We start from the raw sequence: 14257 nt of genomic DNA, 5'->3' as shown, positions 1-14257 counted from the left end.
AGCACATTTTTTTCCTATAATTCTTCTTTTTATCAGTAGGATTAGTAATAACGTCCCCCTTTTCATTTATGATTTTAGTTATTTGTGACCTTTTTCTTTTTTTCCCTCTGTTCATCTAGTTATAGGTTTGTCAATTTTACTGATCTTTTCAAAGAACCAACTTTTGTTTTCATTGATTCTATTTCTTTATTCTCTTTTTCATTTCTCTCTGCTCTAATCCTTGTTATTTCCTTCCTTCTGCTCACTTTGTGTTTAGTTTGCTATTCTTTTTCTAGATCCTCTAATTGTGAGGTTAAATCTCTGATTTGAGATCTTTCTTCTTCTTTAGAGCTATATACTTTCCCTCTCAGCACTGCTTCTAATGTATCCTCTAAGTTTTGGTGTGTTTTGTTTTCATTTTCATTTGCCTCAAGATATTTCCTAATTTCCTCTGTGATATCTTCTTTGACCCATTGGTTGTTTAAGCATACTTTGTTTAATTTCCACATTTGCGAATTTTCAGGTTCTCCCTCTGTTACTGATTTCTAGCTTCATTCCATTGTGGTCAGAGATGATACAGTATGATTTCAATATTTTAGAATTTATTGAGACTTGCTTTGTGCCTAACATATGGCCTATCCTGTACAATGATCCATGTGCACTCAAGAAGAATGTATATTCTGCTGCTGTTGGGCGAGATGTTCTATAGATATCTGTTAGATCTAGTTGGTTTAGAGTCTGTTTGAGTCTTTTATTTCCTTATTGGTGTTCTATTTAGATGTTCTATCCATTTTTGAAAGTCATGTATTGAAATTTCCTACTATTAGTGTAGAACCATCTAGTTCACCCCTCAAATCTGTCAATATTAGCTTCCTATAGTTTGGGGTTCCATATAGTTAGGTGCTTACATATTGGTAATTATTATGTCTTCCTGCTCAATTGACCTCTTTATCAGTATAGAGTGATATTTTTTTGTCTCTCATAACTTTTTGTTGCCTTAGTCAATTTTATCTGATATTAGTATATCTGCAGCTCTCTTTTGGTTACCACTTCATGGTATATTTTTTCCATCCTTTCACTTCCAACTTGCTTCCATGTTTGAATTTAAGATAAATCTCTTGTAAACAGCATACATCTGGGCCATGCTTTTTAAACCCATTCTGCCAATCTTTACCTTTTGACTTTAGAGTTTAATCTATTTATATTTAAAATAACTGAGAATGCAGTACTTTCTCCTGCCACTTTTATATTTTGTCTTTTTAAGCCTTATATCTTTTTTTTTTTGACCCTATATCTTTTTGACCCACATTTCTTCCACTGATCCCAGCTTTCATATTTATTTAATTTTTTGTATCATATTATTTTGAGTCCCTTCTCATTTCTTTCTGAACACATTTTTTCACGTTTCCTTTATGGTTATCATGGGGTTAAATTTCATATCCTAAATCTCTAACAGTCATATTTGATTTGATATCAACTTATCTTTAATAGCATACACATATACTGTGCCTATTCACTTCTGTTCCTCCACTGTTTTTTGTACTTGATACAAATTTTATCTTTGTACAATGTATATCAAGAACAGATTTTTCCATCACTTTTTATCCATTTGCATTTTAGCACCTGTAGGAAATAAGAAGTGTAGCTATATACCAAAAACTATGATATAATATTATCAGTATTTATTATTACCCATATGGTTATCTTTACCAGGGGGGTTTTATTTCTTAATGCCTCTTTGATCCACTGTCTAGGATCCTTTCCTTTCAGTCTGAAGAACTCCATTTAGCATTGTTTATAGGCCAAGTCTAATGGTAATGATCTACTTCAGCTTTTGTTTATCTGGGAATATTATTCTTTCTACCATTTTAAAAAGAAAGCTTGTCAGATATAAAATTCTTAGTTGGCAATTATTTTCTTCCAGCAGTTTAAATATTTCCTATCACTGCTTTCTTGTCTCCATGATTTCTGATGAGAAACCAACATTTCATCTTATTGGAGTTCCCTTATGCATAACTTGTTGCTTTTCTCTTGCAACTTTCAGAACTCTCCTTGTCCTTGGCACTTTTTTTTTCAAGTGTATGGTTGGGAATTGAACCCAGTTCTCCCACATGGAAGGTGAGCAGTCTACCACTGAACCACTTGTGCACCCTTGTACTTGGCATTTTGACAATTTTATTACTATGTGTCTAAGCATAGTTCTCTTTGAATTTATCCTGTTTGGGATTCATTGAATGTGTATATTCATGTGCTTCATTAAATTTGGGAAGTTTTCTGCCATTATTTCTTTGAATAATCCCTCTGTCCCTTTCTCTCTTTCTTCTCCTGGAGTTTTCTTCTCCATAGTACATTTATTGATATGCTTTATATTGTCCCATAGCTCTCTTGCACTCTGTTTGTTCTTTTTTTAATTCTTTATCCTTGCTTTTCAGCATGAATCATTTCAATTTTTTTCTCTGCAACATCTCTAATTCTTTCTTCTGCCTTCTCCAATCTTGTGTCGAAACCCCCTAGGGAATTTCTCGTTTCATTTATTGTGTTCTTCTACTCCAATATTTCATTTGGTTCTTATTGAGAATCTCAAAGATATTCCCAAACTGAACATTATTTTCCTCATATTTCTTAGTTCTTTACCCATGTTTTTCTTTATTCTCTTTAAGCACATTCAGGATCTTTATTTTTTTTAGTCTTTTCTGTTAAGTCCAATATTAGGTCTTCTTCACTGACAGTTTCTGGATTTTTATCTTGTTCTTTTAGATGCGTCATCATATCCTGTTTCTTTGTTTGTTTTGTAGTCTCTTGTTGCACACTGTAATTTTTAAATTTTTTAAATGTTAACTCTGAGGTTTTCTTCCTGAGCTGTCTGTCCTTAAGTTTGTATCCAGTTGGCGATATGACAGAAATTTTCTTGAATGCGGTTGCTAATCGAAACAAGCAAACTAAAGCAAAATACACCTTTCACAGTCTTTGCAAATTGGCTCTCCTTTGGCTGGTGGTCTGTTTCAGAGCTTAGCTCTCCTATCAAGAAGATTGATCTGAGGCAAATGTGAAGTGCAGGGTCCTGTCTGTTTTATCCGAGCCTGCAGGGAACCACAGAGCGTGCTTCTTTTCCTGGTCTAGTGCTTGCTAGTAGAGGCCTAAGAATTCCTCGTTCATGTTTTATAGGAGTTTGAGTGATTGCCCCCTTTACTCCCTTTGAAATAGACTCCCCCCACCCCCAGTGACTTAATGCAGATGGTCATTTGCCCCTGGCCACTTCAACTTAATTGTTTCTCACACTGTCCCAGCTATCTGCAAGCAGCTTCTTTGCCCTCAGGACAAACTCTGAGAGGGTGAGCCCCAGACAAGTTCCTCAACTCAGTCCCTCAGACTTTCACCTGATAGATTAGTGGTGAAATATATGTACCCTAGTATGTGTTAGGGGCAACTTTGCTCCCTCTGGAACAGGGCCATGGATCCACAATTGGAGTACAAGGTGGCTTCTCCCTGCATTGTGGAAGGTGTAGGGAAGAGGCCAGCAAGGGTGCCAGGAGCTTCTTCTATGGCTTTGAGGCTGCATTTTTTTGATTCAGCACTTGCCTAGTTAGTGCAGCCCTTAACTGTTTTCTTTAGTTTTGTGGAAGTTTACTGCCCAAGGCAGGGTTGGAACAATGGCCGCATTCAGAGCTGATACACAGAGGTCTAAAGTAGCTAATCAAAAGCAGTGATCAGCAATCACAGCACACACCCCCAGAGTTTGGAGAAGTAGTCTTGTGTTCCTATCTGGCACCAAGGTGTGCCAGGAGCCTGAGCTCCAGTCCTCTTGGCTGCCTGCCAGGAGGATGGGGGAAGGGGGATGGTAGCTACTGCAGGGAGGAAGGAACTCACTGGTATTTTCACAATTTACCAGCCTCTTCCTCCTACCCAAACTTGGATGCTACGCAGTATTCTCCTAGTCTCTGAAGTTTCAAAATATTTGATTCAGACAGTTCCTTCCAGTTCAATAGGTGTTTTTGTGGAGACACTGATTCTGGAGTTTCCTAATCTACCACCTTACTACAATCCTTTTCTCAAACTAATTTTTAAAAAATGTTCAAACTGTATATGCTGTTTGAATTTGATTTTTTTCTTAACATTAATTGTACCATAAGCATTTCCCCAGGTCCTTAGAACATCATTGGCAACATAACTAAATGGCTGCCTAGCATTGTATCCTATGGATGTATTATAGTTTATTTAAACATTTCCCCATAGATTGCTTTATTATTTGATAGAATCCTATAACAGATGTCCTTACATGTAAATCTTCAGGTATGACTCTAATTACTTTCCTAGAGAGATTCCTAAAAGTGGAATTATTAGGTCAAAGGGTAATGTGGAAAATATCCAAGTGAGTTCTCTACACCCTGGGATGCTATGAGATTGTAATGTTCAAAATAGGGCAAAAAGAAGAATATGACAGATATTTCATTCTACAGAAAACACCACACTTTTTTAAACTATACCTGCAAACAAAAAGTCAAGATTTTCACTTCCATCTGAAATATCACAGTTTGTCTGTCTACACTGCACATTCTATGGAGGAGAAGAATTGGTACACACTGATCCTTCATGGGGATGGGAAAAATATTTCCAGCATAATGGTAAGTTGAGGAAACTCCTAATTTCCAAGTTATCACCCTAGTTTCCAAGTTATCAACCCCTACTAAATAACTGCCTGTTAATCAAATTTTCAGATTTTTGTTTCCCTACTGTTAACTGTAAATGATTTTAACTTTCTTCTATTGTAGATGAAGGATACAGACAACAAGACAATCAATGGGATGACAGCTGTGAGGTTTGGATGTTTAAGAGACCCCCAGACCACTCTGTTCTCTTGAATCTTGAGTCTGTTCTGATCTGGGGTTCTCTGATGGAGAGGCTTCACATTCTACTTGTCCTGAGCAGGGATTCTCTCTCCTAGGATGTTAGGGACATGGGAAGAGAAAGCATTTCCAGGACAATGGGAAACAGAAAGGCTTTCTTTCCCATGTGGCATTAAAAGATGGCCCTGTATCTGCACATGCCCCTTCTGCTCTGCTGCGTAAATCCGTTTGGCTGAGTTTTACCCATTTATCTCCCTCTCAGAAAAATAAGTACTTTCCTCTCAGAGAGAAATTCGTAAGTAAGTAAATGATCCTCCCTTCATTATTGGTAGTTGAATACCTATTACTGTTATTGTGTCTTTAGAGTAAAGTATGTATTTTTTAATGGACTTAATTTTTAGAGCAGTTTTAAGGTTATAAAAAATTGTGCAGAAGGTACAGAATAAGTTCCCATATACTGTATTTTTTCCTCACCACCCCAGTTTTTCCTATTTATGTTGTTCATTAATGTGATACACTTGTTATAATTGATAAAACAATATTGATGTGTTATTATTAAATATAGCATTTATTATGAACCCCTGGAGGCATCATGGTATAGTAAAGGTAGCATATTTAGAATCAAGAGACTTGGTTTTGAATCCAGTTATAGCTAGAGGTCTCATCAGATAGCAAGGGACAAAATTATAGAGTTGGAACTCACTGTTGGTGCAAGATGGAGCAAGCAGTCATCTGCTTTGTATGGCAGGAATCAGAAATGAAACAAACATGAAATAAGTCCTTCAAGGACAGATGGCTGCTATTAAGAATTGCATTTTAGGAAATAATTTTTAATGAAAATTCTGAATTTCACTGAAAGATAGAACAATCATAATTTGCTTTTGAGTATGCTTCAGAAAAAGCAAATGGCTCAAAATAAGTAAGATAATGGTGAGGATAGGACTTCTCTGGGGCAGAGAGCCATAGGAACCTCCAGAAGTGGTAAAGGAGCAACTTCTATGTCAGTGCATGATGATTTCCAGTTCAGGAGTCAACATTCATGACCCTAAAGGGAACTTCCCTCCTCATCCCATGGGCCGGAGACCTAGGCAAAAACTATCAAAACAGAGATGTAACCAAGACTTATCCTGTGGGAACAATCTCTGGGACCAAGTTCAGAAGACTAGGAAGATGGTTCTGAAAAGGTTCACAAGTAGCTCCCAAAACAATGTTAGCTCAATATACTATGGGCTACAAATTTGAGTTTTGCATGGGAGATCAGACTTAATTTATATCAGGATAATTTCCCAGTTTTATGTAAATCCTGGCATACATTTATATATACATAATTATTTATTTTATTTTTCTTATTAATCTCAGTTGATGAATCATAAGAGGGAAAGAACTTGGGTAGACCTAACTGGATTAGAGGAAACAGACTGGGGTGATTATGAGAGTGTACATCCCAACTAGAGATCTAGTGAGAGAGCAGCAGATAGAAAGATAATATCTTAGAAAGGAAAGAGTTAGGAACAACTAGGAATACTGATTTCTTCTTACATGTGAAGTTAATTCATTCATCTAGTTAACAATATACATAATGCACCTTTGTGTGAAAACTGTCCTGGGCATTGGAGATATAATGGTAAACAAGATATAAGATCTCCACCCTCTTTTATCAGGAATCCCTGTTTCAGGGGGTTTATCTGATCTCTAAATTTTGTCTCTACCCTCAGGTTTGTTAACACTTTGCATAAAGATGTCAACATCTCCCTGGGTATGAATATCTCCCTCAGTGTTGATGAAGACTATGGTGTGTCTGCTTACCAAACAGTGAAACAAGGAGAGTAAGAGCCTTACCCTTGTGTCCATTTTACTTTTATCAACAATTGTTTCTTAAATGCTTTCTTGATATTTAGGAAAGATACTTAAGTATATCTGGGTAATTGTGAGTATAGATTTACTCCTGTTGTTTTTCAATACTTGCCTTCTTCTCTCAATCTCACCTTTTTCTGCATAGATATATTGAGGTCATGATTGTTAGGAAGGTCATACTGTGTAGTTAATAGGGTCTATCTTTGGGAGATTCACAAAGTTTATTACTAGCTCCCACTCCTCCACTTTGGTATCTCCCACTGACACCTCATTATGTAGAGCTTATCCTCTCATTTTCACTGTTTTATGCTATTCCATGAATTCATAAGACTTGCATGAGAAAAATTCACCTAGGCTTGAAGTCCACAAAATAAGGTGATTTGCACTTTATTTATTTAAGTTTAAGATACAAATTACCTGACTTGGGCAGTGAAGAGCTCAGATTGGGAGAGAAAACTGGCATAAAAACAACTCACCAAAAAAGACTCCTCTCTTCAAAGAGAAATGGTGGCTACTACTCTCTTCATTCTCAGTAGAGAGATCAGATTATTCTTTCCTCTGGGAGATGGGAGTGCTTTTCTAAGCCATAATGTTTATTCTAATCCAAACTCCTCCTGTTCTAGATACCCTGCAGTGCATTGTAGAACAGAAGATGAGGTATTTTCTCTGAATCTGGGTCTCCTAGCCTTTGATGTAGCATATCTGCTTGTTATTTCTAATGTAAGTAAGCTCATGATCACCCACTCTGTCCTTCCTCCCACTCACATAAATAACCTGGGATTTTGTTGGCAGGGAGAGAGAACAAAGGAGAAGACTGTCAGAAAAGAGGCTCACATAATTCTAGTATAAGGTGTCAAATTCTATGGTCACTTTAGAAAGCTCAACTGAGGACTCCATATAGGATTTTACAGGAGAAACATTGGAAGCATGTGAAGAGTCTTGGGGAATGGTAGACTTATGTTGAGCCATCACTATGAGGTTACACAGTCTGCTCCAGTTTCCTTTTGACCCCAGGGAAAAACAATTATTTATGCAAGATTATTTATGTCTTCTTGGCTAACTCCATATGCAAGTCTCCTGGCTCCCTGGAAATTTGGTCTGTTAACACATCACTCTAAAATATCAAGAGTAGATGTCTATCTCTACACAGAGTTTGGGGGATCAGTGATTTGGTGGTTCATCCATTAAAAGCAATTGTTTCAGTGATCAGGACAGGGTTTCTCTGCATCTTATTTCTATGAATCTTGGTTCTAATTTCATTTCATTACTTGTGACACTATATTAAAGACAAACTGAAAAAAGAAGACAGTGAATAAGAAAAAGAGGGGGCATTTCTAGTGGTGTGATAGGAACCCAATTTGTAAAGTCTTATTTTAATTTTTAACTTACTTAACCTGCTCTCTTTGGGATATCATTTTTGTTACTTTTAAAATATATAATTTAATGTATATACAAAGCAAAAAAAGAAAAAAGCAATAATTTTCAAAGCACTCTTCAGCAAGTAGTTACAGGACAGTTCCCAGTTTGTCATGGGCTACCAAACAATCATCTCAGATTTTTCCTTCTAGCTCCTCCAGAATATAGGAGGCTAGAAGTAATAAATATATATTTTTTTCATCATAAGTGACTTTTTTTTTGGAGTGTGTGAAAAATAACATATATACAAAAAAACAATAAAATTCAAAGTACAGCACAACAATTAATTATAGAACAGATTTCAGAGTTTGGTATGGGTTACAGTTCCGTAATTTTAGGTTTTTACTTCTAGCTGCTCTAGGACGCTGGAGACTAAAAGAAATATTAATTTAATGATTCAACAATCTTATTCTCTTGTTAAACCCTACCTTGTCTGTATAACTCCACTATCACCTTTGATCTTTCTATCTCACTTTTAGGGGTTTTTGGACTCTGGCTATTCTAATTTTTTCATGTTGGAAGGGGCTGTCACTAATATGGGGTAGGGAAATGGAACTAGCTGATGTTCTACAGAGGCTGGGCCCTCTAGGTTTCAGGACTTATCTGGTCCAGGGACCCGACTGAAGTTTGTAGGTTTCTGGAAAGTTACTCTAGTGCATTGAAACTTTGTAGAATCTTATATATTGCCCTAGGTGTTCTTTAGGGTTGGCTTGAATGATTTTGGTTGGGATTTGCCAAATTGTGATAAGTAGCAATGTCTAACTAAAGCTTACATAAAAGTGACCTCCAGAGTAGCCTCTCGACTCTATTTGAACTCTCTCGGCCACTGATACCCTATTAGTTACACTTCTTTTCCCCATTTTAGTCAGGATGGAATTGTTGATCCCATGGTGCTGGAGCTGGACTCATCCTTGGGTGTCATCTCCCACGCCACCAGGGAGACTTTCACCCCTGGATGTCATGTCCCATGTAGGGAGGAGGGCAATGATTTCACATACAGAGTTGAGCTTAGAGAGAGTGAAGCTACATCTGAGCAACAAAAGAGGTCCTCCAGAAGTAATTCTTAAGCATACCTATAGGTAGGCTAAGCTTCTCCGCTATCTACATATACTTTCAGAAGAGTAAACCTCAAGATCAAGGGCTTGGCCTATTGATTTAGGTGTCCCTAATGTTTGACAATGTATCAGGGCATTCCCTGATGGTAAAGTGTAATAGTTCCATATTTTTTTCTCTCATCTTTAAGGGACTTTGTCAATACTTTTTGGTTATCTGCTTAATATATTCTAGGATTTATCCAGGCATTACATTAAGTTATACAGGATTAAAGGCTTTCATTCTTTCTGGGCTCCCTGTGTTTCAGTTGTTCAAATGAGCTAACCAGACAGGTTGAGTTAGATTATGTGCTACAGAAAATTTAGGTTCCAGACAAAATAAATCTTTCTTCCTTTGGTCTCAAAGAGTAGGTGTGGTTTTAAAATAGAGACAATATTTTCCTTATCCCTGTCTTCTAAATTACCTTAATCCTGACCTGATCAGCTTCGTTCTTGTCTCTAAATATCAGGTTATAGATATATAAAATAGCTTCTCAGAATCCAGAAATAATACCACTCCAGATTAAATGTGTCTGCTATAAGAGTTTATGATCTAGACCCCTGTTTTCTTATAAGCATTTTCTAAAGAAGACCATGCAATAATTGTTCTTTCATTTCTGGCTTATTTTGCCTCACCAAATGTCCCACAGGTTCATTCCTATTGTGTGTTTATTGGCTATCTTTCTCTTGGGAACAATGAAATTATCTCAAATTGAAAGTATTAATGGATTTTGGGCTTTGGACATTATACATGATGCCTAATGAATGCAGGTGCCTGAGGGATGCACTGACTGAGAAGTAGATTGGCAAATGATGGTTATACATATGATAGAATATTATGCTGCTACAAAAAGGTACAAAGTCATGAGGCATGCACCAATGGAATATCATCTTTATAACAGCTTTATTAAGATATAAGTTATCCATTTAAAGTGTAGAATTCAATGCTCCTTAGTATATTATCAGAGTTGTGCAAACATCACCAAATCAAGCTTAGAAAATTTCATCACCACGGAAATAAACTCTGTACTCATTAGCAGTCACTCCTCACTTCTGCCAAAATCCCTTATCCCTCTGCAACCATTAACCTACTTTCTGTCTCCATAACTTTGCCTATTTTAGACGTGTCATATAAATAGAATCATACAATATGTGGCCTTATTGTTTCTGGCTTTTCTCATTAGCATGTTTTTAATGGTCATCCCTCTTGTAAAATGCATCAGTACTTCATTTTTTATTGGCAAATAATATTTCATTCTATGAATATACTACCTCTTATTTATCTATTCATCATTTGATGGATATTTGGATTTTTTCTACATTTTGGCTATTATGAATGATGCTTCTATGAACATTTATGTACAGTTTTTGCGTGGATGTGTTTTCGTTCGTCTAGAGTATATACCTAGGAATGGAATTTCTGGGTCATACGGTAACTACATACTTTGAGGAACTACAAGACTGTTTTCCAAAGCAACTGTATGATTTTTACATTCCTGTCATTAATGTTTGAGGGTTCCAGTTTCTCCACATCCTCATCAATACTTGTTATCTGTTTTATTAGTAGTAGTATTAATTATTACTATTACTACTACTACCATCCAAATCAATGTGAAACAGTATCTCATTGCAGTTCTGATTTGCTTTTCCTTGATGGCAGTGATGTTGAGCAACTTTGCATGTACTTATTGGCCATTCATATATCTTCTTTGGCCAACTTTTAATTGGTTTACTTTTTTAATTATTAAATTATATATTCTAGATGCAAGCCCCTAATCTGATAAATTTATCTATTTTTCTTTGACTGTTTATCATATCTAAGAAACCATTGCCTAAGCCAGGGTCACAGAGATTTATGTCTGTATTTTCTATTAAGAATTTCATACTTCCAGCTCTTATATTTAGGCCTTTAATCAATTTTGAGTTAATTTTTGTATGTGGTGTGAGGTAGGAGTCTAACTTCATTCTTTTGTATGTTGATATCCATTTGACCCAGCACCATTTATTTATTTGACCTAGCACATTTCCTCATTGAATGGTCTTGGCACTCTTGTCTAAAATCAGTTGACTATAAACATGAGAGTTTAGTTCTGAAAACTCAATTCTGTTCCATTGATCTGTATTTATGCCAGTACAACACTGTGTTGGTGACTGTGCTTTGTAGGAAGTTTTGAAATCAGGAACTGTGAGTCCTACTTTGTTCTTCTTTTTTAAGATTAGTTTGGCTGTTCTGGGTCCCTTGAATTTCATGTGAGTTTAGCATCAACTTGTCAGTTTTTCTAAGGAAGCCAGCTGTTATTTTGATAGAGTTTGCATCGAAACTGTAGATCAATTTGGGGAGTACGGTCATCCTAACAATACTGAGGCTTCAATTCATGCACACAATATGTCTTTCCATTTATTTAGGTGTTCTAAATTTCTTCATCAATGTTTTGCATTCTTCAGAGTGGAAATGTACACTTCTTTTGTTAAATTTATTTCTATGTATTTTTTTTTACTGTTACAAAATAGAGTTTATTCCAGTTATGCAAGGTTTAATGTTAGAAAGCTTGCAATATAGTAGGTCAATAACACAAAACCCAATTGCATTTATATGAAAGAACAACAAACAGTTGGAAAATGAGCTGAAAAACTCAAAACCATTTACCATAGATCCCAAAAATTAAATGCTTAGGGATAAAGTTGGTAAAAGCCATTTAAGATCCACACATTGGAAACTGAGAAATATTCTCTTCTAACATTGAAGGGATATTAAAGATCTAAAAAAAAGACTACTATTTCATGTTCAAGAATGGGAAGATTCAATATTGTTTAGATATTATTGTTCCCCAGATTGATCTATAGATACATCACAATCATGGTACCAGCAGGTCTTTTGTTGTTATTGTTCTTAAAAATTAATAAGCTGAATTGACAACTTATATGGAAATGCAAAGGGCCTAGAACAATCAACTAATTTTGCACAAGTGATAATTGGATAACTTATATCACCAGATTTAAAATCTGATTATAAAACAATAATAATCAAGACAGTCTGTTATTGCTATAATGATAGATAGATTAGTGGAGCAGATTAGAGAATTTAGAAATAATACAATCATATATGGTCAACTGATTTTTTTATAGCAGAGTTAAAACAAACCATTGGATAAAAGAAAGACTTCATTGTTTTAAAGGTGCCAGAATAGCTGGATTTCCATATGTGAGAAAAAAAAAAGAATATTGACTCCACTGTATTAGTCAGGGTTCTCTAGAGAAACATAACCAACGGGAGATATCTGTAAATATAAGATTTATAAAAGTGTCTCATGCAACTGTGGGAATGGAAGTGTCCCAAATCAACAGGAACTCTATCGATGGAAGTGCCTCAAAATTGTGAGGCTGGCAACTCCGATGAAGGGTATTGACGAACTCCACAGGAGAGGCTCACTGGCTGAAGAAGTGAAATTCTTTCTTCTTTAAAATTCTTCAGCCAATTAGATCAAACCAACTGATTGGATCATCTCTTTTGCAGGGATGTGTCCTTAGTTTATTATAGATGTAATCAGCCACAGCAACAATCAACTAACTGGTGATTTAATAAGCCAGCCTCCTGGTTTATCAAACAACCACAAAATATCCTTGCAGTAACTGTCAGGCCAGTATTTGCCTGACCAGACAACTGGACACCATCACCTGGCCAAGTTGACTCCAGAACTTAACCATCATAGTCCACCCCTTGTCAGCTTGGCAGCTATACACATCATCTTGAAACATGCTTAATTTCTAAATAGAACACAAAAACAGACATATTTTGCCTAACAATACTCAACTGTCCTGCATACAATTGGAAATGCACTAAATCTCTGCAGAGTAGGTTGCAAGACCTTAGGTAACATTCACTCTTAAACTTGATACACTTTAACTTAAATACTATAACATGAACAATACAGCTTATGTCATAAGAAAGAACAATACAACTCACTAAACATTTTCAACTTCTTGCAATGTTGACATTCATTTGTTTTCCCTCATGCAAAAACATTTTTAAATTTGTGCAATTTAATCAACATCATTGTCCACTCTAGGCATTCCTATGTTATACCATCTCAGTCTTTATCCTCTATCTTTCCTTCTGGTTTCATACATGTCCCCAACCCTTCTCCCTCAACCATACTCGCATTCACCTTCACTCAATGTATTTATATTATTGTGCTACCATCAGGTAGTATTGTGCTATCCATTTCTGAAGTTTTACAATTATTCTTCTTGCATAATCTGTACTCCTTCAGCACCAAATGCCCACTCTTGACTCCTTTCTATCTCCTGATAACCTGTGTTCTTAACTTTAACTCTCAAAGTTCTCTCAGTAATATTATTAGTTCATATTAGTGAGACCATGCAGTATTTGTCCTTTTGTTTCAAGTAATTTCACTCAGCATAATGTCCTCAAGGTTCATCCACATTGTTACATGCTTCATGACTTTATTCTGTCTTACAGCTGCATAGTATTCCATTGTATGTATGTCCACAACATATTTAGCCACTTGCCCAAGGATGGACATTTGGGCTGTTTTCATCTCTGGACAATTTTAAATAATGCTGCTATAAACATCAGTGTACAAATGTCCACCTGTGTCCTTATCTTCAGTTCTTCTGAATATACACCTAGTAATGGGATTGCTGGATCATATGGCAATTCTATACTTAGCTTCCTGTAAGTATAACCACCAAACTGCCTTCAGAGCAATTATACCATTTTACATTCTCACCAAAAGTGGATAAGTGTGCTTCTTTTTCCACATCCTCTCCAGCACTTGTCATTTCTGTTTTTGTTTTTTGATATGACCATTTTAGTATGTGAGATGATATCTCATTGTGGTTTTCATTTGCATTTCCCTAATAGCCATTGAACATCTTTCCATGTGGCTTTAGCCATTTGTATTTTCTCTTCTGACAGGTATCTGTTCATGTTTTTTGCTCATTTTTTAGTTGGGTTGTTTGTCTTTTTGTTGTTGAGTTGAAGAATCTCTTTATATATTCTAAATACTAAATCCTTATCTGATACGTGGTTTCCAAATATTGTCTCCTGTT

General features: G+C 35.9%; 1 protein-coding gene across 1 annotated transcript in view; it reads left to right on the top strand.

The window, feature by feature from the left end:
* The window catches only part of SLC15A2 (solute carrier family 15 member 2), a 59307-nt gene that overhangs the window by 24552 nt on the left and 20498 nt on the right, over positions 1-14257 (top strand). The window contains exons 16-19 of the mRNA XM_077118177.1: positions 4437-4601; positions 4749-4795; positions 6539-6649; positions 7301-7397. Coding sequence (XP_076974292.1) covers positions 4437-4601; positions 4749-4795; positions 6539-6649; positions 7301-7397 — 420 coding nt within the window. The remainder of the gene's footprint in view (positions 1-4436; positions 4602-4748; positions 4796-6538; positions 6650-7300; positions 7398-14257) is intronic.

This window comes from Tamandua tetradactyla, chromosome 10, assembly GCF_023851605.1.
Source record: "Tamandua tetradactyla isolate mTamTet1 chromosome 10, mTamTet1.pri, whole genome shotgun sequence".
Classification (NCBI taxonomy): Eukaryota; Metazoa; Chordata; class Mammalia; order Pilosa; family Myrmecophagidae; genus Tamandua; species Tamandua tetradactyla.
Note: the sequence above shows the minus strand (reverse complement) of the source record. Positions and strands in the feature narration are given on the sequence as shown.